Below are 27,240 nucleotides of genomic sequence, written 5' to 3' on the forward strand. Positions count from 1 at the left end.
GTTTATGGAATTCTACTCTGAAGAATTCTTTTTGAGCTGCTTCAGTTGGCTGTTTAGCCATCGTCTGTACTTAATCTTTCTGATCCTCTTCAGGCAATTGTTAATTCCCTCAATTATGATACTTTTATTCTGTGTAAGTGGTTGGAGTTCCTACATATAGGTTCTTGATGTATGGACATAAGTTTCACTTTCCAGGTTTGGACCAATGTATTCTATCAATATCTTTTTTTTAATCAATATCTTATTAGATTTCTTAAGATTATCAAATGTTGTATCTTTTTCTTCTGCAGATTTTATTGATAGCACTTATGAAATGATTAAATATAGGGGTTGTGATTGATATTAATAGTATAGTTGCTTTTCCTGGACACACTTCATATTTTGTCTTCTTTCCCTTAGCATCGCTGTTCCCCGTTCCTGGAATATTCTTCCTTCTCAGCTCAGCTTTATAATTTTGAGAGCCAGTCTCTTTGCTTTCTTATATATATTTCAGGCCTTTCAGATCTCATATATGTTCATTGATTGATCATTTTATGATCACATATTTGATTAGTATTATTTCTCCCAGGAAAGAATTTGAATGAAAATTTTGGTAATTGTAGAATTAAAGGACTAGCTGATAGAAATTATGGTATAAAATTTATAGGTTTCAGTTCAGGAATAAAACTTCATTTAAAATTTATAAGATCTACAATTTGGTGATAAAAACAGAGCATTTAAAGCATTTTATTTTTTAAAATATTAGTTTATTTTCATTATCTTATTTCTTTTAGTTTGAATTACTTCAAGTACCAATTTTTGCTATTGTGTTAATATTTGTTTATTTTGGTCAAAGAATCCACTACCACTTGGTGGCAGCACTTGGCTTCAAAATGAATTTGTTTATTTAAGTGTCTTTGATTATGCAAGATGTTTAGAATCTTACATTTGGAACTGGAAAGGAACCATAGAATTCACCTCATCCAATTAGAAATGACAAATATTTGGGATGTCTCAACATTTTTGTAATTAGGGATTTAGATGACATTTATAGATTTTTTCCTTAATGAGACAAAGTAAAATTGATTGTTTTCGTTAAGAATAACTGAAATTATTATATGAGTAGTATCAGAATAATTTAAAGAATATTGGTACATAGGTAAGTTTTTTTCACAGTAATTAATTTTTTTATGTAGATGTTGTTTTTATGTAATGTATTTTTCATTTTGTCCTCCTAATCCTTAAAATTTCATACATAATAAAGAATTTAAAATAATGAGGTCAGTAAAAATAACTATGGCCCCAGTAAATATGGAGATAGAGTATAGTATAAAATGTCAGGTTTTTTTCTAGGCATTGATAAGGATTATTTATTAACCTATTTAGCTTTTCCCTTACCCAGTTAATGTTTTACGTTCAAAAAGAGACATTTTAAATCTAATGTTGGATGCACGTTTTGAATTTATATCCTCACTTTATTTATCAAGAAAAATGCTACCATATGATCAGAGAGATAAAATATATATTAAAAAAACAGAATTTACATTGAAGTGATTTACTTGGAGTGTGTAGCTTTTTGTATGATTAAAGCAAAAAGTCTTTCAGAAAAAAATTTCTCTCATAATTGTTATTCTGACATAACTGACTTTATAGCTCTACCATAGTCAGATTAATAGAGTTTAAAATGTTTCAATTAATATTAATTTGTAAAGCATTTTAATATTTGCTAGTTTAACAGCACAGATAATCAGGAAGTTCAGCTTTGATTGAACTAATAGCAGGCCTGCTGTTCCTCACCCCTTTTCTCCCCACAAAATCTTTGTTTCCTATATGATGATGGAAATTTTGTAGTTCAAAACTCCCATTTTCATAAAGCATGTTACAAGTTCTGGGAGGAAAGATTTTAAAATCATTTAAACCAGATTTGTATGAAATATTAGATTTGGGGACAAAATCATTTATCTATCACACAGATACTCTGCTACACACTAGAGATACCACTTTAAAAAAGATAATTTTTGTGCCCTCAAGAAGAGCAGGTTTTTAAGTCATTCATCTATTTCATAGGATATTTAGATTGCTCTAAATTCTTCCAGACTGCTTACCAATTTTCCTAACAGTTTTTATTTTATTACTTTGAGTTCCAATCCTAGTAGTTTGAGCTCTTTAGGTTTCTTGAATACTCAGTAGTCTTGTTCCTTTGGTTCTAATATGCCCTGGTTATTATTTTGTGGTACAGATTGAGATATTATGTTGCTCACTGGTTTAATAAAGAATTCAAATGATCTTTTCTTAATCATCGTCTTTCCTTTACTATTGTAATACACTAGTTCCCTGCTCTAGACAAAATGCAAATTCCTCAACTTTGCTTTTAGAGAATGTCACAATTTGGCACCAAGTAACTTCTCAACTACTCTCTACTTTACACACTTTTTTTCTTCCAGCTAAATTGGATTGTCCTACTGTCACCTTCACACATGCCGTTTCCTATTTCTGGAACCCATTTCTGATTAAACCAATCAAAGACCATTTACTAAGCGCCTTCAAAGGGTATTCAGTGTAAGGGATTCAAACCAAAAATTTTTCAGTAGTGCCTGCCTTTCTGAAGGGCTTAACGAATGTTCATATAGGTAAGTAGTACAAAATATAGAGAGAATAAATGGAAAGTCACTTCCCAAAAGGGAGTCGTAGCCACCTAGGGCAATTAAAAGGTGATATTTTGGCCATGAAAGTAGCCATGAGGAGATGAGCAAAAAGAGCACTGAGATACTCTCTGTAAGTAAACTCAGGGATGTGAAAGCAGATTATGTCATATAGAAGAAAATGGATGAGGAAGAATTATATAAGGAAATTGGAGGCAGATTATGAAGTACTTTAAAAATCAGAACAAGTTTGTAGCTTATTTTGGAGACAGTGTGGAGAACAGAAGTTTTACTGTTTTGCTTTTAAGAATCAAGGTTTGATCACTTAGAATCCTTAAGTTTATTTTAGGGGTCATTTAAGGTGTGATATCTGTAAAGAATCATTTCCTGTTTTTCCTAGTTGTTAATGCTTTATCTGCTATCAAATTATATTTCATTATACTTGTGTAAATGCTCATTTGATTTGATGTATTGAAGTTAAGTTTTTTAAAAAGTTACTTAGTCTTGTAGAATAATCATAATCTGACACACAGTTTTAAGGTTTCCAAAGTGCTTTATATATTTCACTTTATTAGTTTCTGGAGATTGGAGAGTTTAGAAATAGGAATCCAGGAAGCAGGGAGAATGGAGACATATCTTTAGTAGTTTCAATGATAATGAGCTAGAGATGACAGAAAGTTACAGGTCATTATTTTCTAAGATCCCAGGTCCAACTGAAGTTTTTATTTTTTTTTTAAGGAATTTAAAAGATTTGCTTTTCAATACATTTGTAAATATTATTAAAAGAATCAATATGATTTAAGATCAAGTTTGTTCTTTTAAATTATGAAACATTCTCGTTGAATTTCTGATCTTCATATACAAATCTTAAATCCCTGGGAAGGGCTGGATTTGTGATTCCTTTATATAGGGAACTTCCCATGAGAAAATTACCTGTATCTATGCAGTTGGGCACTTTCTCTGAAATTTGAATCCTGAAAAAAGTTACCTAAGGCATTGGGAGAATCCAAGTGTCTTGCCCAGGGCCACCAAGCCAGTATTCTTGACCCAGCTCTTCAGGTCTAGAGATCCTCTCTGTTCCACACTGATGGCTTGAAACCACAGTTGTACTTAAAAGATACATTCCACAAAATGTCACATGCCTGTAGGCTTTAAAATAATTACTAGTCTTTACCTAGCACTTAAAGATTTGCAAAGTTTTTAATATTCATGATTTCATGACTACATTCCTGTGTATAATGTTGTATAGTCAGTCATTGCCACTTCAGATTTGGTCATTGAAGAAACTGAGGCCCAGGCGTTTTAAATGTTCAGTTTCTTTCTCACAGCTACTAATTATCACAAACATTATTGAATCCTGTGCCCCTCCTGACTTTAGATCAAGCACTTTCTTAACTATATCATCCTTCCTTTTAGATAATAGTAGGTATTAAGTGTATTGCCTCAATAGTTGTTAATTATGTACAGGAATTAAAGGCCGTATGGTAGGTTCTGGAGATTCAGAGAGAAAAAGAACCTCTTCCTGCCTTCAAGGAAATTGTATTCTCTCAGATCAGTCTATATATCTTTTGTGCTTTTTATGTAATCCCAGACCTAGTACAGTGCCTAGCACCAATTAGGTGTTTAATTATTAATATATGACATCTTAAGATCATTGCTTATTTTGGATTGATTTTTAAGGAATTTAGCCCTTTGGAAATTTATTCAAAACCTCCCAGTTTATAATGAGTAGTAAACAGAAATATCTTGAATTGTATTTGCTACTTTTAATAGTGTACATTTTTGTCATTGGATGACACTAAATTTAAGGTTTTCGACTGCCATGTTATATGGTTAGTTATACAGTTATACAGGGACAGAAAATAATGAAACAACTTTACATTGTAACCATTAATCTATTAAAAAAAAAGGCATCCTTTCATAATGGAAAAAGTGGTAAACTCATATTCAGGGAAACCCGAATTTTAATAGCACTTCTGACACTTTTGCTATAAGTTGCTTTTTTCAGAATTCTTGTCATCCTTTCCAGTTTTTAAGGTTATTTTATTTGTTGTTTTCTTGTCTTTTGAAAATTTTTATACTTTTATTATGTCTTTTTTAGAGAATGTTCATATGCTACAGTTTTTTTAATGTTTAATCTGGAGAGCAGGAATTATGAAGCGCCTCAACATTCTGTTACATGAGTCTTTGTTGAAGGAATTGTGGCTACTCAATTTGAAGAAGAGATTTGAATTGAGCGAATCACAGTAGTATTTCAGTATTTAAACATTTCATTTGGAAGAATTAAGACATCTGCTTGGCTCTAAAGGGTAGAAGAAGAGCATTGGATGGAAGATACTTCTATTCTGCGTTAATATTTCCTTTCCTCAAGGAATGTATTATAAAAACAAAAGGATAATACTGGAGCAACTAGATCTTTGAGTTGAAAGAGAACGTGGGCCATGTAGTCCAAGTGGGGATCTTCTCAGTAACAGCTGAACGATCATTTACTCTTTGCTGTAAGATACCCATTATGTTTAGGAGATAGCTCTAAGTTATAGTAGATTTTCCTTAATGTAAGCATGAATTTCTGCCTTTACAGTTATCACCCTTCCCTCTTATTTGAGGGAAGAATAGGTAGAGAAACAAGAATATTCTCTTTTTTGTATGACATCACAGGTACTTGAAAATAACAATCATATTCCTGTGGCAAGCTCTCCCCTTTTAAGCCCCCTCCCCCCCTTTCCTTATTTCTTGGTCAATCTTCAGCATCCTGGTTACTTTCCTCTAGATGCTCACCAGCACATCATACGAACAAAAGCTGGGAAGGTCTACCAAGTTCACACAGTTTCTTTCTCTCCGTATATTTAAATGACTTGCCCAAGACCAGTCACAGTAAAGGAAGGTTAATTCATATTCTTTGACTCTAAATGCATCATTGTTACCATGCATTCATACATATACGTATACACACACACACACACACACACACACACACACACACATATTACAATATAGCCCTTAGATGTCAGTACCTTACTTTAAATGTGCCTCAGTGGATATGATGTTTATCTAAATTCAGCCTACTGTTAAATAGACCATTTGTTTCCAGATCACATTTATTGCTGGATATCCTTCTTCCTTCCCTGCCCTCCCCCACAAGTTTTGTAACTGAGATAGACAGGAGCAGTTTATCAAAACCAAGTAACAAATCAGCTGGGATATGCAGTAGTCTCCATCTAGTTACCCACCTCAGCAGCGAAGATAGAGAGGAATATAGCCTGTAATTGAATTTACATTTTTTGTTGCCTTTTTATGCCATGGACTTATGAGCTTATATTAGAATAAATGTTTCAAGTCTTTACAGACAAACTACCATTTAGCTGTGTCTCCCCTACCTTTTATTTGTGAGATTGAATTTTTCAATCCACTTTTAAGACTTTACAATGATAACCATTGAATTTCATTTTACTAGGTTAACTTAAGGGTTTTAATTTGTTAAGGTCCTTCTGAATCCTTGTTTTGATTTCTCCTGTGTGTTGGCTTTTTATGTTATCAGTAGTTTGATAACCATGTCATTTTAATGTCATAGAGCAAAGCATGTATCCTTCTAAAAGGACCCAGCGCTATTGTTGATAGCTGATGTTTTCTCCATACAATTGGTTTGGATTAGCCTCTGGCCTATACCTCTCCCATCTTTTTCACAGGCATAGTTTGAGCATGAGAGATTGTCAAATGCTTTGCTAAAATCTAGTTAAGCCAAACCTAATGAATGGTCAGTTGCTCTTTATTACAAGATGGAGTTCTATGAACACAAGGTGAGATATTTATTTGGTTATCCGTTACTATGCTGTGAAAAACAAGGCATCAATAAAGACTTTTAAAGCAAATATAACGTTGGTAAAAGATTACATTCATATTAAAAAATAAAATCTGCTTAATCTCCCTGGGTCAATTATTCATGAATCATAAAGCTGTATTTTACTTTCCCAGGTACTCTCAAATGAATAAACCCTTTAACTACAGTGGTCCAGAATTAAAGCTGAGATCATTTGTTTAGATTATTTTAGTGTTATAAGAAAACACTGAGGTATAAGGGGGAAAAAAAAAACCTTTCTGGTTTACCTAGGCAGCTGTTGCTTTCTATTTTTGTTCAAATTACTAGAACTTTTTTCATTACTTAGTCTTCCTAGGGCTATGTATTATGCATACTTCTGTCATATGCAGCTAGTCTTAACTTTCAGATATTATACATAACTTCAAATAGTGACACTGCCACCAGAATGTCTGACCACCAAAGCCTTGGTGACCTTATATATAATATTTGAAGTGTTCTGAGGGTATGGAAGAGAGTGAGTATGAGGAAACAGAAGTAAAAAGTGTAGGTGTCTTGGGAAGTGGTGGCTTAGTGTTGTATAGTGATAGCCTAAACCAACCCCCCAAGTATATAAAAATATCTGGTGGGAACCCATGGTGGATAAGGTCTTCATCAACTTTTAGCTGTCCCAGAGTCATGCTGAGTATATAGCCAAGTGAGGGTAAGCTGATGACCCTATGGTGTGTTGTTATTTTGGATTTTCTGAAATGGAAAGTAAATAATTTCTCTATAATGTTTTCTTTGCTCTTATGTATGGCAAATCTTGTTAATATACATTATTCTTAATTTTTTAAAGCCACTTATCGTCCTTCTTAGAATCTGTGTATTGGTTCCAAGGCAGAAGAACAATAAGGACTAGGCAATTTGACTTATCCAGGGTCACAGCTAGGTAGTGTCTGAGGCTAGATTTAAACCCCAAACCTCCCATCTTCAGGCCTGGTTCTCCATTCACTAAATCACCTAACTGTTCTCCTAATTGGGTTTTGTAAATTATAAGATTACTAAAATTAATGCTACATATAGCTGGATTCAGTATACTTTCAGTTCAGTTTGTCACCTATTCTGGATCTTTTCTAGCATAGCAAAAAGTATAAAACAAAAGGAATTGGATTGAATGATCTCTAAGGTTCCTTCAATGTCTTAAATTCTATGATTATGACATCTTTTATTATAGTGAAGTTTAAGGCTTAAAGGACTAACATAATGGCAGTAGTAACTAGTTGCAACTAGGCCTTGCCAATTTTTTTTGCAAACCCAATCCCCATCCCTACCTGGCCTTTTGGGAAAGTGGGGCAGAAATTAGGAAACTTGCCTATAGAACTTCTTATATATTCTTAGATTTTTCAAAGATAGCATTTATATTTGCCAGTTTTTCCAATTCTCAGAGATAGTTCATCTGAACTAGGGGAATTAGACTCACTGAAGTCAACTAGGTTAATTATTGTATTAATTCACTATTAGTTATTTGTGTTTGTTTTCCTCTCTTCTAGAGTTTTTGTAGATCTGTCAATTTTCATCATTGTTCTTTATTCCCAACATTCTGTGGGGAATTTTTTCCCCCAGTATTTGTTGTTTTTATATGTTTCATTTTCAAATATATTCCTCACAAACTGATCCCTTTTAACAAAGGATTTAAAAAAGGAGGAAAAGAGGCAATTTAGCAAAACTAAACAATATCAGCCTCATAGTATGCAAGGTTCCAAAACTTTAGGGCTCTACTTAGGGAGATTGGGGGAGCGGGGTGCAGTGGGGGTGGAAACTAGCACTTGAAAGAACCAGAAAAGGTCTCACTCTGAAGGTGATAGCTTCAGCAGTGATTTGAGAGAGTCATGACTGAGGACCAGAGAGAAGAGCAATTTGCCTAGATTACAGAGGAAAGGGGAACTTACATAGAATGAAAATGAAATGATAGTTTGGAACTAGTTTGTGGATGCCCAGCTTTAAAATAGAAATAGAAAAGTTGGCATCCTAGATGCAGCAGGAAGAACTGGAATTTATTGAGTAGGGGATTTACATGGTCTTACAGGCCCAAGGAAAATTCTTTGAGTAGCAGAATGTCTGAGTAGGGGGGTAGGCTTTGAGGTGAGAGGGCCTAATGGTTTTTGGAATCTTCAAATTTCTATGAAACTGATGCTTTAATCAGAAATGTTTAGAAGCCCCCTGTTTTATTACTATTTCATTTGAACCCCTTCCCTTTCCTCCCCTCCCCTTTCCTGGATTTTATTCAGTCTTGCTGGGTAAGTTATTCTTGTTCATAAACCTTCTGGAATAAGTTCCTGCTTTGCCTTTCAGAATATCTTAATCCAAACTGGTGGCTGCAATGTTTTCTGATTCTTGACTCTGACTCCTCAAAACTTGAGTTCCTTTCTTGCTGACTGCTTGAAGTATTTTTTCTTTGATTTTGAAGCTTTAGATTTTGACCATTATGTTCCTTTGAGTTATTGGAGACTTATTTCAGGAGGTTTCTCGTAGATTCTTTTCATTTCCATTTTATCCTCTGGTTCTAAATGATGTGGAGTTTTATTTTATGATTTCTTGAAATACGCCATCTAGATTCTTTTGGGGCATGACTTTCAGATTAGTCCAATGACTTATTAAATTATTTACCCTATATTTCCCTGGTCAGATGCTTTTGTCTTAAGATATCTTATGTTTTCTTCATTTTTTTCCAGTTTTTTACTTTAGTGTTTTCTTTTTTTCCCCCTCACGGGATCATTGACTTTTCCTTAGTTTATTATAATTTTCAGAGTTTATTGCTTGAGAAACCATTTTGCTGTTAATTCCCTTTCTAATTCTTTCTTCTATAGTTCTCATTTTTTTTCTAGTTTTCTTTTCCTTCTTGTGCTCTCATTTCATTGATTAAAAAAAATTAAACTTCTGTTTTATCTCTCCTAGGAATTCTAGTTTAATTTGTGTCTAATCTATTTTTCTTTGAGGCTTTGCTTACAGACAATATTGAACCATTCGCTTCTTCTGTGTCTGTGTCTTAATCATCCCTGCACCATAATAGCTTTTTATGGTGGGGTTTCTTTTTTGTTGTTGTCCTATTCTTTCAGTCTACATACTGAATTTGGACTTTATTTTAGAATCAAACTCTGGATGTTTCTGGATTATTAGAAGTTTGCCTTTGTGCTGCTTTATTAAAAGCATTGAATTTTGTATTATTCCAGGATCTCAAGGAGGGATCAGACTAAGATGCTGTAAGCTTTTCAGTAATCTGATCCAAGACAAAGTGATTACTCCTTCTGGTCTGACTCCTGCAAATTCCTGACTTGGGTTTAGGTATAAGCAAGTCACAGTTAGGAAGTGTGAGCTTTAATATAGTCTATACAATTGTGTATCATAGCATGTTTATCCAATGAATATCTAAATTTATAGGTTTTATTGTTCCTATGCTAATTAAGACTACAACATTTTAGCATATATGGGAACTTTTTTTTCTGTCTTTAGGCTCTGGGTAATATTCCTAAGAGCAGAATTTCTGAGTTAAAGGGATAGGGACATTTGGTCACTTGTTTCAGAGTGGCTGCCCCCAAAGGCTTAGTGCAGTTTTAAACTACTAAAGCCCTATTACTTTATGCAATTAAAACTTCATATTTTATATATATATATGTGTGTGTGTGTATATATATACATATATTTAAAATTTTTATTTAATCGATTAAGAAAATTTTTCCATGGTTACATGATTCATGTTCTTTCTCTCCCCTCCTACCTACCTCCCATAGCCAATGCGGACTTCTACTGTGTTTTACAAATATCATTGATCAAGACCTATTTACATATTATTAATATTTGCACTAGGGTGATCATTTAGAGTCTACATCCACAATCATATCCCCATCGAATCATGTGATCAAGCAGTTGTTTTTCTTCTGGGTTTCAGCCCTCTCAGTTCTTTCTCTGGATATGGTGCATAGCATTCTCATAAGTCACTCAGAGAAATGTCTTGGATCATAGCATTGCTGCTAGTAGAGAAGTCCATTACATTTGATTGTGTCATAGTGTATCCGTCTCTGTGTACCATGTTCTCTCCTGGTTCTGCTCCTTTCACTCTGCATTGCTTCCTGGAGGTCTTTCCAGTTCACATGGAATTCTTTCAGTTCATTATTCCTTTGAACACCATAGTATTCCATCACCAACATGTACCATAATTTGTTTAGCCATTCTCCAATCGAAGAACATTTTCCAATTTTTTGCCACCACATATATTTTCTAATAATTTATGTTCCTTTAAAAAAATTCATCCCCTAGCCACAGTTTTAGAAGTTACCTGATTTAGTTGCCTTTATTATTATTATTATTTTTGCAATCTGATCTTTAGTATCCAGTCATGTATCAATTTTGAGGTCTGTGTGGTATGTGGTGTAAAATCGTGGTGTCTATCCAATTTTTTCTAGATTATTTTAAATAGTTCTCATCTAATATAATTTATTTGGGGTTTCATAGAACACTGGGTTCACATTTCTTATTTTTCCTCACCTAGTCTGTTATTTTCTGTTCTTAAAATAATGCCAAATAGTCTCATTTACTTGTTCATTATTTAGTATGAGGTTTAGACTCTCTGTTCTTCATTCAAATTTTTTCTTTCAATAAGATTATTGATTAGATCATTTGTTTCTCCAAATGTATCTTTTGGTTTTTCTAACTCTACTACTATACCCCTTACCCCCACCCCACCCTAGTACATTAGACTATATAAATACTGATAGTTTAATGTAAATTTGTAACTTAATTGTATTACTCCTATAATTTTATATTGGCATGGCACAGTGATTACTATACATCCCTCTAACTATTTACATTATTTTTTTAATGTGAATTATAGTGTTAGTTTATGTGTTTTTATGGAAGTCTTATGTTCTTTGATAGAATGACCCCATATTTTGTAAATTTTAAAAGTTATTTTTAGCATTTTCTATTCATCATTTTGGTTGGGATTGTAAAATGATATTTTATGCCCAGTTGTATGTAAGCTTCTTGTGTAATGGCCTACTTTGTAGAAATTTATCACAGTTAATTAGGTGGTGGGTGTTTTGGTGTGTTTTGGGGTTTTGTTTTCATTTTGGTGAGAGATGATTTTTGAAGATTTCCAAGGGTAGAGAGGGAGAGGATTTTTAGAATATACCTTTATGTCTTTAGCAACCAGGGCTCATTATATTTTTTCTTTGCCTATCTGTATATTTAAATTTTTTCTTGTCTAATTGTTTATTTCATAACATCTCCCAAACACATCATTCTGTTTATTGAAAAACATTTGAATATCGTTTATGTAATTTGTTGACAACTTACTTTCTTGGTGTTAGGTAATAACCCGAGCCATATAGCTTTAATGATTTTAGGTAAACTTGAACTAGGAATTCGTGTTACAAGGTAGGGGGAAAACCTTTCTTTTAAGGGAAATAATGCTCTGTTGCTTATCTTGTTTGAAGATTACGTCACTAATATCCTGTCAGTAAGATAATACTGATAGATGCAATTTGCTCTATGTATACTTGTTTTTCAAGATATCTATCATGGGTAAGAAATTTAATCAGTGGCCATTGAACTTCTAGAATTATCTTGGTTTTGTAGCCCACAAGAGCTGAATCAAGAAAAGTATTAAAACCTATAGAGCAAATTTTTGTCATATAAGGCGAAGTGACCAATTTGTGATTTGCTTCCTTTATTACTTTTCTAAACAAATATGGTGGTATTGATAAAACAGAACTAAGAAACATACCTGTAAAATAAGAATGTATCAAAGCAGGTGTTTCTAATAATAAAAATAAATTTGGAGGAGGGATGACAAATGATAGAGATGATCCAGAAAACAACAATAAAAAGGATTGAATAACTAAAATGTGTAGAGTTTGTTAACTTAATTTTAGTTCTGTTAAGGTATTGATGAATATTATTCAATTAGAGATATTTCTTGAATTAAATGAGAATGAAGATTCTGAAGATTAGAAAGCAGTTTAGACACTTGGGAAGATACTATCACAAAATGGCTTTTGATTTAATCTATTGAATAGGGAGGAATGGAATTGAAATTCTCCTGAATAAGCTAATGCTGGTATTTCTCAAGTTATTCTCTATTTTTCTTGCTATTATTAAATATGCTTGCAGCAAGGACATCTTCAAGTGGTTTTCATTGAGTTAATAACTTCATTAAGGAAAATATAGATTCATGAGATTGGCAAAAAATAAAATAAATTTTAAAAATACAATAAGAAAAATAACCAGATGAAAGATCAAACAAGCAGGATCACTATTGCTGGGTTTGAAAATCTTATGTATAGAACTCTTGTGGATACTTAAACTTCTCAGGAATGCAGGCAAGTCCCTAATGATTTCTTGAGTTTTCAATTGTGAGATTCTCTGTTTCATCACTTTTCCCCCAATTTACAATTTCATATTTCCCCTCTAAGGCTATTTTCATTTCTCTACTCCTGCTGAATGGGAGGGGAAGTAGGCAAGGAAGAGCTATTTTTTAATAACAACCTGAGTATGGTAAGAAGAGTTCGAGTAGCTTGGTTCTGATTGAGAACCATTTAATGTTAAAGGTCACCTTAAAGATAGTTAATTTGTCATGGAAATACCATATATACTGCTGGATTTTTCTTATATGTGGTCAGATATAAAATGTCTATATGCCAATCACTTAGGTTTTTTTAAATTTTTTGATATATAATGAATTACTTGCTTCTTATGTAGCCAGATTCATTGGAGAAACTTCATTTTTATATTTCAAATAAAATAATTTAAAGCTAGAAGGTTTTCTTTTGATTTTAGTCTCAGTCTTTTCTAAATAGACTGTATTCTTCATAGAGGACATAATCATTTAACTTATTTTTTGGCTATTTTCTTTAAAGAAGTAGTTTTTTTTGCCTATATAATGTTTGTATAGTCAATCCTCTTTTAAGATGAGTATCTTTCAGACAGGTTTATAAAAACTTGCTCAATATCATGGAGTTAGGAAAAATGATAGCAGACTTAGAACTCAAGCTTCTTGACTTGTTTTTATTTCATCATGCTAAATCTTAAGTGGTACAAGGCTATTGGATAATGCTATGCTGAAAATTCAAAAAGTCTCAGCAATATTCAGATCTATCCTTTTTATGGATTTTCACATGCATCCCCACATAAATGTTTTTGTCACGTATATAATATTATAAATGCTTAAGAGTTGGGAGAAACTTCATACATATTTAGTTCATCTTGCCCCTGCCCAGTCCAAGAAATCCTCCTACAGCATACATTAAGTCTATGCTTGAATGGTTCAAATCACAAGGAACTCATTAAATTATAAAACTATTTCAAATTTAGAAGCTCTACTTATTAGGAAGTTGTTCTTAAATGGAACCTAAGTTTTCTTCCTTCTGACATCTATCCATTTCTTATATATATATATATTTTTTAAATTAGAAGCTATATAGAAAAACTTTCTTGCTCTGATGTGATTGTTTTTTAAATACATGAAGCTTACTGTCATGATTACTTCATGATTACACCCACTCTAATCTTTATCTCTTTACCAAATTTATGTATCAGTTTTCAGATTGTTTTCTGGCATGTTTCTCTGGTGATCTTTAGTTTGTCTTCCTGTTAAAACTCACATGGTTTTAATGATCTGTTGGGATGGGAGAGAGCATGAGAATGAAAAGACCAAAATCTCATGCCTCTGGTTTCTGTGTATTTCCAACCAAACTGGCAAGTATGTCTATATTTCTAACTATACATATGTACATACTATTTCTAGGCTTTTGGTAATCAAAATATAGTATTTCTGCGAATTAAGTGTTGTTTTGCATTTTTAGTTTGACAGCTGTTAATGGTTTTCTTTTCCTAGCTTAAGCTTCTGTTTAGGTAACTTATAAACTCTTGATCTTTTAGATGAAAAGAAAATGCAATGGTAGGACCTGATAGGTCTTTACTGTAATAGTGTTAGTGGGCAATTCTATAATATATTTAGTTGTGCAATGTAATTTTTAATGAATTACTCCTGAATGAGAGGCTAGTGTTATAATTTTTGTGAAATTATATGACAAAGGTTGGCATTATGCAATAAGTACCCAAGAAATGTTAACCTGCTTGTAATAAATAAGATTAATAATGTACATAAAAGAATGAAATTAAGCTAATTTTCTATCAGAAAGATTTATTAATGAACAGCAAGTGGACAGCATAGATTTGATGACAGGAAGGTTGTATCCAATCTGAATTACTGAGTGACCTAGGAAGCTTGCTCAGAGGGATTACAGAATAATTATGTTAATATGCAATTATCACCTCATTTCTTCTGTAGTAACCTCAAGATGTAGTGTAGTAAGGGTGTTATAGCAAGTGCTGATAGTTTGCAAAAATACTGATGTTTGAGATTTCTGAGACAATAAGTCTAGCTTGAGGCATATAAGTGATGATCTGTCATCTTGAAGACAGATCTGACCTTTGTACTTCTCCTTTAATGCTTACAGTGTATGGCTACAGGCACTTATAGCTGTAGAACTCATTATGATTTTCTAAAATCTGAAATATGTTTTTATATGTATATTAAAAATCCCATTTACAACTTTTTACCCACTGTGAATTTTAAAATATATATACTTAAAAAACCCTTTTAATTAACCAAATGACTCCTTAAAGAAGATATCTTAATGGTAATGTATAAATATAATAATTGGCATCATTTTAGTCATTGATAAAGTAGTAATTGATCTTTGAGGTACCATATTTAAACTAGATGTCTCTTTGTAATGAATATATTTTATTTAAACTTGTTGGAAATTGATTCAAATTTAGTAGGTTGATTTCAAATATTCTTTGTTTTGTTGGTTCACCGCACAGAAAACAACTGATGTTGATGAAGTTATGCATATTGCTTATGCTATACACAGCGTATTAGTTTTTTAAAATTCGCATTGTTAGAATAAGTTTTCAAAGCAAATGATTTCCTAAGTATTACATATATAGCATAAGCATTAATGACACAAATAAGTAGTAATTCTTTGTAAATGACTAAAATTTTTGTATATTGCATCAAATTTTGAAGATGTTAAGGTCATTTCTTTTCATTAAGATTACTTAATTCTAACAACATAAAAACATTTAAATGAGTAGTGCTATAATTTTGGTTTAAAATACTAATTTTCCCCTAAAACTGTTTAATGAATCAAATCATGTTTTCTTTCTCTTTGTAAAGATTTTTGTGCCGGGAACAATTTTATTGAAAAGATAACTACATTGGATATGTGGGGAGATGATCAATTTGGAGTAAATTAGTTATTTTTGCTTCAGCATGATAATTACCTAACAGGTGAAAGAACAAACTCTTGAGCTATATCATTTAACAGTTCAGCAGATATTCTAACTAGAAGTAGATTTTTACAAACAACAATTTTTAAAGAAAAAATTTTGCAGATTGAAAGATAAGTAATAAACATTTATTTTATTATGTATTTGAGAAAAATAGTTTGCTCTTTTAAATGTAAACTTGTGGAAGGCTTTCATGAAACCATTCTGATAATGAGGTCTGCAGTCTCCAAGTCAACATGATATTTTCATGGTTTGCCACCCTGCTGTTCGGGGGGTACCACTGAAGTTGCTTTAAATGGGAAGCGTCTGTTCCTTCTCTGAACTCCTAACACCAGAACAGATGGGTAGAACATGGAACATGGAAGGTTTTACCTCAGAGGTGGTAACAGTGAAGCCACTCATTAACACTGAATTTACCACTTCGTTAGCAACGTTGCTTCCTGTTGAGAAAAGCTAATATAGGCTCTCAAATTGACTGAGCATATATTTGTCTACCTTCATTATTAGTAATAAAGTAGAACACATAGTATAAATCTTCTATACCAAGCATGTGTGCATACACACACACACACACACACACACACACACACACTCAAACAAAATATGTCTTAAAAAGCCACCCTTTTATATATTTAGGAAATTATTACCTTTGTGAGGGATGTTTAACTTATGTCAGGAGCAATCATTGAGTGGATAATAGTAATAAGCCATAGAATTTGGTTTTCGTTTTACTGACATTTGCAGTACTCCTTCCCAACACATGTTTGTGCTGCCCATTTTCAACTTCTGTGTATGTGATGTAGAAACTCCTGCTGGGTGCTACATTAGCACCATTTTGGGGTGATAGTATTGAATATGATCTTATTGAAAGTCTATTTTTATTTCTATGGAAATTTGCCAATTTGAAAACAGCAGAGAACTTCAGGATTGGTCTAGTGTCTTGAATTTGAAGCAGTAAATATTTTTAATAAACTCATGTTAGTATCTTATATTATGCATCATTTTTTACATATTGTAATTGGAATGAATAGAATTGAGTGCTAGTATATTTATAAAACTAAAAAAATTAGACATTTCCCATTTACTTTTCATTTTATCTTATTTTGATCATTTATGAAATTTGCCATAAAATTGTTATTCATGTCAATTTTTGTTTTCATGTAAAAATTAGTTTTGCTATCTATTTTTTTACATAGAAATAACTCATATAAATAAAACTTTATATGCTAGATAGTTTAGAGGATATTCTTTGTGAAATAATGCACTTTATACTGTTTTTTTTTAATAAATTAGGCAAATGTAGACTAATTTTTAAATCAAAAACTATTTTTGCAGTGGAGAGCTAGATTTGGGACCAGTAGGTGTGGGTTCAAATCCCAGCTCTGCTACTCTGATACTGGCATAGTTCAAATCCCAGCTCTGCTACTCTGATACTGGGCAATTGCCACATCTATAAAATATATGAGGGGTTATGTCTGGATCAGTACTTCTTAATCTGAGGTTTACTGACCTCAAGTGGTCTGTAAATAGATTTCCATTGACCTATGAACTTAAAGTGGGGCGATTTACAATTTAATTTTCATTAAATTTTAACTGGAATTTAATATTTCATCCAGATATGAACATAAGGCCAACAAACCATTTTACCAGATTGTCAGAAGGATGCATGACAAAAACAATTTCATGAACCCTTGCTTTAGATAGCCTCTTCAGGGTCGTCCCATTCAGGTCTAAATCCATGATCTTAGATTTGAAAAAATTGAGGAAGTTAAGGCAAATCTTAACTTTACAAAACTAAGTTATTCTTTGTATTAATGCAAACTTCAACATATTTTACTTCTTTGCTTTCAAATCTAAACTATACTTAGTTTCAAAGTACATTTTTTTTAAACCATTACTTTCCGTCTTAGAGCCAATACTGTGTATTGGCTCCAAGGCAGAAGAGTGGTAAGGGCTAGGCATTGGGGGTCAAGTGACTTGCCCAGGGTCACACAGCTGGGAAGTGTCTGAGGCCAGATTTGAACCTAGGACCTCCCATCTCTAGGCCTGGCTCTCAATCCACTGAGCTACCCAGCTGTCCCTTCAAAGTACATTTTAACAGAATTCAGTGTGATGAATGCAAAGACAAAACACTTTTTAGCAATTAAATTAAAAAAATACAAACAAGTACATTTAACACAGTAACGTTATTTGTATTTTTAGCTATAGAAAAATACTTTAGATTATTTATTATCAAATAATACTTCATTTAGATGTTTTATTTATGTATTCTTAATTATTTTTATGTTTCTGTTGCCAGATCAACAAGAATCATGTGAAGAATAATATTTTTGTCACCCAAGGGGCATATTTTAACCGATATTTGGGGGGGGAGTCTTAATTTTTTAGACTAAGGAATTTATTTGTTTTTATATTTTTTTAGTTTATGTCACTAGAAAAATCTAATAAATATACTGAATTACCTAAATTTATTAGTAACAAATAAGAAATCCACCATAATTGTTTTCTAGAAGGATTAGGTTTCCTACGCTGAAAAATTGAAAGTTATTTTAAGACCAAAGAACAGATTTAAAAATTTACCCATTAGTTTGTGCAATTTTGAATTTGTGGCAATTTGGATGAAAGTTGAATTAAAATTTATATAAGTTTATGAGGAGAAAAGATTGTAGAGTTAATGTAAACATGCCATTCACATCTGCACAGTTGACATGCCTTTAAAAATATCTTTAATATAAGAATCTCTACTAGATTATATATTTCTAGATATTTGTTAGTTCCATTCAAGTATGTTCTTAAAAGAATTAGTCTACTTTTAAAATTTAATATTATCTTGAGAATATATGAATTAGTGAAAAAAACTTTTATTCTTTAGACCAGTTCTATTTTTTCTTTCTGCCTTTTATTTTCTCCCTAGTGTTATATTAATTTAGAGATTTTCTTAGTTACACACATACACATATAAAACAATCAGGATATATTGTATAATAAAAATCTTTTGTCTTTTAATCTTATAGAATATAACATTTTAAATGATATTTAATCTTTTAAAGCAAATATTTAAATAGTAAAGGTGAAGATTTAATAAATAGAAGACATTTTTTTTTGCCCACTTAAACTCCAATGCAGTGGATTTAAAATATAAAGATATTATACCTTGTATACATATCTAATGGATTCCTTTCTTTTCTTTTTTCTAGAGCAAATGTGTTTAATGGGCTTGCCAACAACAATATGGATGATCCGAAGATAAATACTGAGATTACTGGTGCTAAAGAAGAACTTCTAAGTGACACCAATTTCATCTCTGAGAAAGAGAGTGGTATTCTTAAACCACAAGAGTGTCAAATGTCATTTCAGAAAAACAATACATTGACTCTGCCTGAAGAGCTATCCAGGGACAGATCTGAAAAAGCCTTAAGCGGAGGCCAGTCTACTCTATTTATCCGTGCTGGTGCTCCTACTGTTTCTAGTGAAAAGTTTATCTTGCCTAAAGGAACTGCTGTTAATGGACCAGTTTCACACTCCTTAACTAAGACTTCCATTATGAGTAAAGGCAGCATTTCATTAACCACTGGGCAACCCATGAGTCAGCAAACAACAGATTCCTGTTCAACTTTAAAAGTGGCACATGATCTCCAACTGTCCACAAAAACCACACCAGAAAAATCAAACCAACACCAAGTTTTGTATTTGTTGCCTGATGTAGCACAGACTAAAAATCCCACCCATTCCATTAAGAAACCTACCTCTGCTTCAGCTGGTTGTGATAAACAAAAATCAGTAGGGAGTAGTGTAAAGTCAGATAGCACTTTAATAAATCAAGTAAAGGGGTGTGAGGAGAGTGAAAGTTTATTAGCAAAAGATGATTGTGTTAAAACATTAACAGGTATTTCCTCAGGTACAGATGACTTCAGGTCAGAAAATGAGACAAACTGGGATCCGCAAAAAGAGTTTATACAGTTTCTTATGACAAATGAAGAAACAATAGAAAAGTCTCCAGTTCATTGTAAAGTAGGGTTAGAGAAAAAGAGAAAAAGAAAAATGGATGTAAGCAAGATAATGCGGTATACTGAGGATTGTTTTAGTGATTCAAATTATATGACCACTAAATCAAAACTATTAAATGTAGAGTTTGTAGAGCAAAGTGAAGAACTGCAGATAACAGAACCACAAAAATACCCACTGTCAAAAGTGAAGCCTGAATCAGCAGACGAAGACTTAGATGATGTGGATGCTATCCAACAACTGATTTATAGCCCAGATAAATGTGGAGAAGAAAGTTCACCTGTTCATACAAGCACTTTTCTTTCAAATACTTTAAAAAAGAAATGTGAAGAGAGTGATTCTGAGTCACCTGCTACTTTTAGCACTGAAGAGCCATCCTTTTACCCCTGTACAAAGTGCAATGTGAACTTTAGGGAGAAAAAGCACCTCCATAGGCATATGATGTATCATTTAGATGGTAACAGTCACTTTCGTCACCTCAATGTTCCAAGGCCATATGCTTGCAGAGAATGTGGGCGAACATTTCGAGATCGGAATTCGCTTCTGAAGCACATGATTATTCACCAGGAAAGAAGGCAGAAATTAATGGAGGAAATTCGTGAATTAAAAGAACTTCAGGATGAAGGGAGGAGTGCACGGTTACAATGTCCACAATGTGTGTTTGGCACCAATTGTCCCAAAACTTTTGTGCAACATGCTAAAACTCATGAAAAAGATAAAAGGTACTACTGCTGTGAGGAGTGTAACTTCATGGCAGTGACTGAAAATGAATTAGAGTGCCACCGAGGAATTGCTCATGGAGCAGTAGTGAAATGTTCAGTCATTAATTCTGATCTATCTCAGAGAAAAACACAAAAAAAGATTTCTGTGAAAGACCCTTTGACAGAATCATCCAAAAAACCATCCACGTATATGTGCAAGTTGTGTGCTTTTACAACATCTGCTAGAAATATTTTAAAAAAACACATGGAATATTTGCATCCATCATCATGCATTGATCCATTTGGGAGGCAACTACGATTGGAAAAAAAAGGGGACATTGTTGAAGAACCATTAGATTTTGGTAGAACCAAGTCATTAATTAAGGAACAGACTTCCACATTTCCAAAGAACTCTGTTTTAAAACAAGATGTAAAACGAACATTTGGATCAGCGTCTCAGTCGAGTAGTTTTTCCAAACTCCATAAGAGGACAAATAGAGTACAAAAAGCTCGTAAGAGTGTCTCCCAGGCAGGTGTAAATGTGTGCAATCAAAATAATTCTCCTCATAAGACTATGATTAAAAACAGCATTGACCAAAAACCTAAATATTTCCATCAGACAGGGAAACAAAAACCTAGTGTCAAATCAAGTAGTAACTATTTATATAGGCATAAATATGAAAATTATAGAATGATCAAAAAATCAAGTGATCCATATCCTTTGCATTTAAAAAAGGAAGAGGCCAGTTCTCTACATGTGTTCTCATCATCAGGTAGTTCCCACAACAATTGTTTCATTATGGATTCTCAGACTCTTGATCCAAAAAGGCCAGATGATTTCAAAGATTATAGGCATGTAGCTGTAAAAAGAGTAATAAATGAATCTAAGATGGAGAGTTCTGTTGCAGGAGATGATTTAGACTGCTATCCAGATTTTTTGCATAAAATGACTGTTGTTGTTTTGCAGAAGTTAAATTCTGCTGAAAAAAAAGATAGCTATGAAACAGAGGATGATAGTTCCTGGGATAATGTTGAAATGTGTGATTACACTACAGAATCTATCGAGGATGAATCTTATAGTGATGTTAATCAGGAAAATGTAAATTTATTCCCTCTCTTTAAAAATAAAGTAGATGGTCAAGAAGTTGGAGAAAACCTTAGTTTTGAGCAAAATGATGGCTTTTATTTTGAATATTATGAAGATGCTGAAACTAGCAATTACTTACATGATATCCATGATCCTCAACAATTGGAAAATGCTGAAACATCATTGCCAAAGCATAACTCTCTTTTCCATTGGACTGATTTGTCTCTAGAGAAAAAATCTTGTCCATACTGTCCAGCAACATTTGAAACTGGTGTTGGGTTGTCCAATCATGTCCGTGGGCATCTACATAGAGCAGGTTTAAGCTATGAAGCCAGGCATGTTGTTTCTCCAGAGCAAATAGCCACAAGTGACAAAATGCAACACTTCAAAAGGACTGGCACAGGAACGCCCGTGAAAAGAGTTAGAAAAGGTGAGCTTTGGGGTGGGCGGGCAGGGATTGCTGATGTGTATATTACATGGTCAAATGTAGTTGGTTTTGCTTTTGTTTCTGTTTCTAAGAGCAAGCATACTCAAGTTTACCAAAGTAATTGATTTTAGGGTAAATAGACTAGGAATCTAAAAAATCTTTGACACGTCACATTTTTTTCCCCCTAGCTATAGAGAAGTCTGAATCTGCTTCTGAGCATACTTGTCAGCTCTGTGGAGGTTGGTTTGATACTAAAATTGGGTTATCAAATCATGTGAGAGGACACCTGAAAAGACTTGGAAAAACTAAATGGGATGCTCATAAATCTCCAATCTGTGTTCTAAATGAGATGATGCAAAATGAAGAAAAATATGCAAAAATTTTAAAGGCGTTGAACAGTCGCCGTATTATTCCCAGACCATTTGTAGCTCAGAAACTTACATCAAGTGATGACTTTTTATCTGAAAATGTTATACCTCTTGAAGCATACCGTAATGGCCTAAAGACTGAAGCTGTATCAGTGTCTGCATCAGGGGAAGAAGGGCTGAGTTTCCTAAGTGAATCTGATGAAACAAAAGCAGAACTGTCCAGTGGGAAAAAAAATCAGTCTCTTACACTGATAGAACTTCTGAAAAATAAAAGGTTGGGAGAAGAAAGGAATCCTGATATTTCTCCTCAAAAGATCCATAATCAAACTGCAAGAAAAAGATTTGTTCAAAAATGTGTTCTTCCATTAGATGAAGATGGTCCATTGACATATCAGCCACAAAAAATGGATTTGTCTGTTCAGTCAGGTAAGAGGAAGTTTATAATATAAAGTGTGTATTTAAAACAAAAATTATAAGTGCTTGCTCGAATATATAAAATTAAAAATGTTTGCCAGGATCTCCTGTTCTATAAGCCTGTCTTTGAAAAGTACTACTGAATGGATAAATATAAAGCATATTTTCAATGCATATTACAACAAATTAGTGCCTGTCAATGATGAATTAATTATACTTGTACACCAAATCTTTATGGGAAAAAAATTGGGACAACAGTCTTATGAAGATCTTAATGGTACAAAACCAATATGTTACTCAAAAGGCATACCAATGTGACATTGTGAGTATATTATCAAGATTAAGTTATGGAGGCCACCACCTTAACCCTAACCCTAATTGTAACCCTTTTGTCCCTATTAAGCAAAGGAAGAAAAATAAAACACATGCTTTAAAAAATTGAATGAATTAATGTCGAGTATGCTGTGATATTTCATAGAATCAATCTTAATCTCCTTTATTTTTGGTTCTAGATCTTAGTATTGTAATCAAATAGAGCGGATGGTATTCCTTAGTATATGCATCAGTTATTTCTTCCTACTAGTAGAATATTTTATATGTTTTGGCGAATGACATCTGTAGATAAGGCAGCCTTACTTTTTTAGGAAATTTGTTTCATAACTTAGATTGTTCGATTCCCTTCATAATTTGGGTACATTAGATTTCATATAGAAGGTAAAGAATATTTAAAGTAAGCTTAATTGGTATTACAATAAATGGCCTAGTAAAATGAATTGTAGAATAGAATAATACATATTGATCTTCAAATTACTGAACAATACAATGTTGAATTTGTTTGCCTGGAGCAGAAATTGGAATCCTTCAATAAATGCAAACCTTGTGTTATAAAAAAGTTGCCTCAAAACTAATTTATCTTATATAGCACTGCTGAAAATAGGCTTTACATCTACTTACTTTTAATGTTCTTGTAATACTATGTAATGCATATGTGCTTTATTGGTTGACTGTATTGACCAAAGTAATTTGGTTTTTGAAATGAAAGTAGGATTTTTTGTAGGTATTACAATGAAGTTCCTGAACCCAATTAAAATATTTTGGTAGAGAAAGGATTGTCTGATAACTTGAGAGTTTCCTATTGTTTCAACATCTTTTTTCTCGTGATGACTAAGATGTTAGGTTGTTGTTGATTTATTTAGCACAAAGATTTTAGCAAAAAAACCCTTTAAATCATTAACTTTCATTATTGATTGCGCATCCAAAGTAATGAACATAAAATACCCTGAATAAAATGTTGTGTCTAACAGCTGTTCAGTGGTGTGTTTTACCACCTTTTCTTCCAGCCTTCATCAGAAGCCTAATTTAGTATTGAGCCTTTTACAGTTTTGTGGGTAAAACACTTTAATTACCACTTTGTCAACTAGACTTTTAAATTCTCTTTATTGGTAATGTTGTAAGCTTTGAAACTTCTCAACAGAATTGTGCTATTCAAATCACAAGATTATATTTTAGGTTTAGGGAATGATCTGTGTAACATAGAAATCTGTAGGAAAGTGATAATAGGTGTTAAATTCAGAGTTGCTGGAGATAGATGTTCAAGACTTTTTTCCTTTTTGAAAGAACGTGTCCTGGCTCTAAATACTTGCTCTATACCTCATTACAACTAACTTTACTCACCCACTCTCCCCCCCCCCCCCATTAAATCAAACCAGTGCAATAAGTATTTTTCATAAAATTACAGATTTATAGTCACCAGGAATCTCAGAAGATATCTAGTCCAATTCAACCCCTTCATTCAGGAAACCAAGGATCAGAGAGTTCAGGTGACTTTCCAAAGTCATACAGAAAAAGGAAGTGAAAGAGTAGTAATTTCAAAACAGGTCCCCTCTCTGTCTCTAGAGATCAACACACTATACTCAGCTCACTCAAACCATCTTTATGGGGTATCTACTTCCCTCATTTAATTTCTTAAAAGACCTGGATTTTAGTTTTCCTTTGAATAAGTATTCTTGTGAAGCTTAGAACATTTTCAGAATGCTTATGAGTACAGTTAACTTTGTGGCCACATAAGTAGTTATACACAGAAGAAGAGGACAAGCCTTTTTGGATTACAGGTATGTTAATTATGGATACTAGTAGTGAGTCTTTGTTTTTTTTCTTTTCTCTTACTATACTTAAAAACCTAAACATATTTAGTTTTCTTACACAGTAGCTGAATTTGAATACATACTAAACTTAAACCGCCTGCAACTCTGTCATAAACCTCTTTTCTTTCCCCAGTTGGTTATGGTTTACTTGTTTTGGGTGTCAAGTTAATTGTAGGTTGTGTAACTATAAAAGTTGATTACAATTTTTATAGCTTTCTGCAGTGAATTTAAAATGAGAATAATTTTATTTGCATATTGCAGAGAAATGAATCTGTTTAAATGTCATGTAAATCTGTGATTAGAAAATAAAGCACAAAATTGGAACACATTGGTTCAGTGTTTAAATATGTATGTATATGTATGTTTGTGTGGGGATGGATGGATGGATAAATAGATGAATGTCATGTGCTTCATAAACCTTAACATTTTATATCAGTGCTCTCTATCATTCTTTTTACAAGTTATGATTTTTTTTTTCAAACCCTTACCTTCCATCTTAAAGTCAATACTGTGTATTGGCTCCAAGACAGAAGAGTGGTAAGGGCTAGGCATTGGGGGTCAAGTGACTTGCCCAGGGTCACACAGCTGGGAAGTGTCTGAGGTAAAATTTGAACCTAGGACCTCCCATCTCTAGGCCTGGCTCTCAATCCACTGAGCCACCCAGCTGCCCCCTACAAGTTATGATTTTAAGAAAGCAAAGTATATTAACTTTATTTCTTATTAAAACATTTTCAGACCTGATGATTTCCAAAGACATTCTCTAAAGATATTTGTGGATACATATATAGAGATAGATATAGATTTACTCTTAAAATATTTTCTATTTGGACTTGGCTTTTAATCCAGCCTTGCAGATACATTTTTAAACTGCTAAATTGCTTGAAATACCAGTATTGACTTTCATAATATGTTGAATTTCATCAACATGCTATTATGGTTGATTACTCCTTATAATGAAACTAACCTAATTTATTCATTAGTTTAAAGGTATTCTTTAATGTGGAGTTCACTGAATGAAGTGGTATGCTCAACTAGTGCTCAGGGTGGCAAGATGGATTGTATCCTGCCTTCCCTGTAATCATAGAGCTTGTCTCCAACACAACCACATCTACCCTCACTCTCCCTCCCTTGGCCTTTTCTTATAGTGTCTGAGCTCTCTCCATTCCACCTCTAGACAAGACATGTCCTCGCAGAAAATCTCTGTTCCCTCAGCAACTCACCCTTGACCCCCACATCATCCCTCGTCGCAGGAGGTGTCCCTCAGAGAGTAGTGACCAGCAAATAATAACTACCACTACTTTTCCTTTTAAATTTGGGTGGGATTATATACATCATTTAGTATGATCAGGTATGGATAGTTGGCTACCTCTTTTGCAGATAGCAGTTCGTTACTTTTTCCTTCCATATCCAATCTTTTCCAGTCTTCTCTATTTCAAATAAGGGTTACATTTTATTTCTGGGCACTGAGGTTCAATATTGCCCTACAAAATTTACTATCCTTTCTTTCCAGTCCACCTGTATATTTGTGATTCAACCAGGCTTATCTTTTTTCTATTCCTCAAACTCATTAAAAAATACATCTAAAATAATTCAACCAATGAATAGGAAGTAATAATATCCCTCCACAAAGGAGAATCCTATAAAGAAAGCAATGTTCTGGGTGGCTCAGTGGACAGAGAGCCAGGCCTAGAAACAGGAGATCCTCTGTTCAAATTTGACCTCAGACACTGCCTATAACTGTGTGACCCTGGACAAGTCACTTCATTCCCATTGCCTAGCCCTTACCACTCTTCTGCCTTGGAACCAATACACAGTATTGATTTTAAGACGGAAGGTAAGGGTTTAAAATAAAAAGAGCAATGCTGTACGTTTAATTTTCATCTGTGGTAAAAACCAGTGACAGTTCATTTGTGTGTTGATTTTACATAATGTGTGGTGAATGTGTATACAGGGAAATATAACTCATGGAAAAGTTGATTTGTTCAGTGTCTTAGATTATGTATCCTTCAGTTGAAAAAAACTATTGTTAAAAATATTCACCTACTTGGCTAGCCACATTGAGTATATTAACTGAATAATTGCTAACAAACTTTCTACCCAGTTCCATAGGTCATATACACGGGTTTAAAAAAAAAATGTGTATTCAAACTTCCCACCAAAACATCATTAATAATACTTGTAAGGTCAAAATTTTTGTATCATTAATGTTTAAATTTGTTTATTTCATCTATCTGTTTATGTGTGTTTCATAATATACCTTGCACAGTAATATAGTAATGCAAAAAATTATTAAAAATATACATTTATATCTATGTTTGTTTAT

General features: G+C 33.0%; 1 protein-coding gene across 12 annotated transcripts in view; it reads left to right on the forward strand.

The window, feature by feature from the left end:
- ZNF644 (zinc finger protein 644) overlaps nucleotides 1-27,240 on the forward strand; it is a 121,296-nt gene that overhangs the window by 66,689 nt on the left and 27,367 nt on the right. For 10 of the 12 annotated variants that reach the window (XR_008916065.1, XR_008916064.1, XR_008916066.1 and 7 more), the window contains 2 exons: nucleotides 18,969-21,994; nucleotides 22,180-22,785. Coding sequence is in view for 9 of the 12 variants with exons in the window: in XM_007480344.3 (XP_007480406.1) it covers nucleotides 18,969-21,994; nucleotides 22,180-22,785 (3,632 nt within the window). In the remaining 3 variants the exon portion in view is untranslated. Of the gene's footprint in view, nucleotides 1-13,860; nucleotides 15,773-18,968; nucleotides 21,995-22,179; nucleotides 22,786-27,240 lie in introns of those variants that run through there. The other 2 variants (XM_056815367.1, XM_007480349.3) reach the window with 2 other exon arrangements.

The sequence above is a fragment of the Monodelphis domestica genome, chromosome 2 (assembly GCF_027887165.1).
Source record: "Monodelphis domestica isolate mMonDom1 chromosome 2, mMonDom1.pri, whole genome shotgun sequence".
NCBI lineage: Eukaryota > Metazoa > Chordata > Mammalia > Didelphimorphia > Didelphidae > Monodelphis > Monodelphis domestica.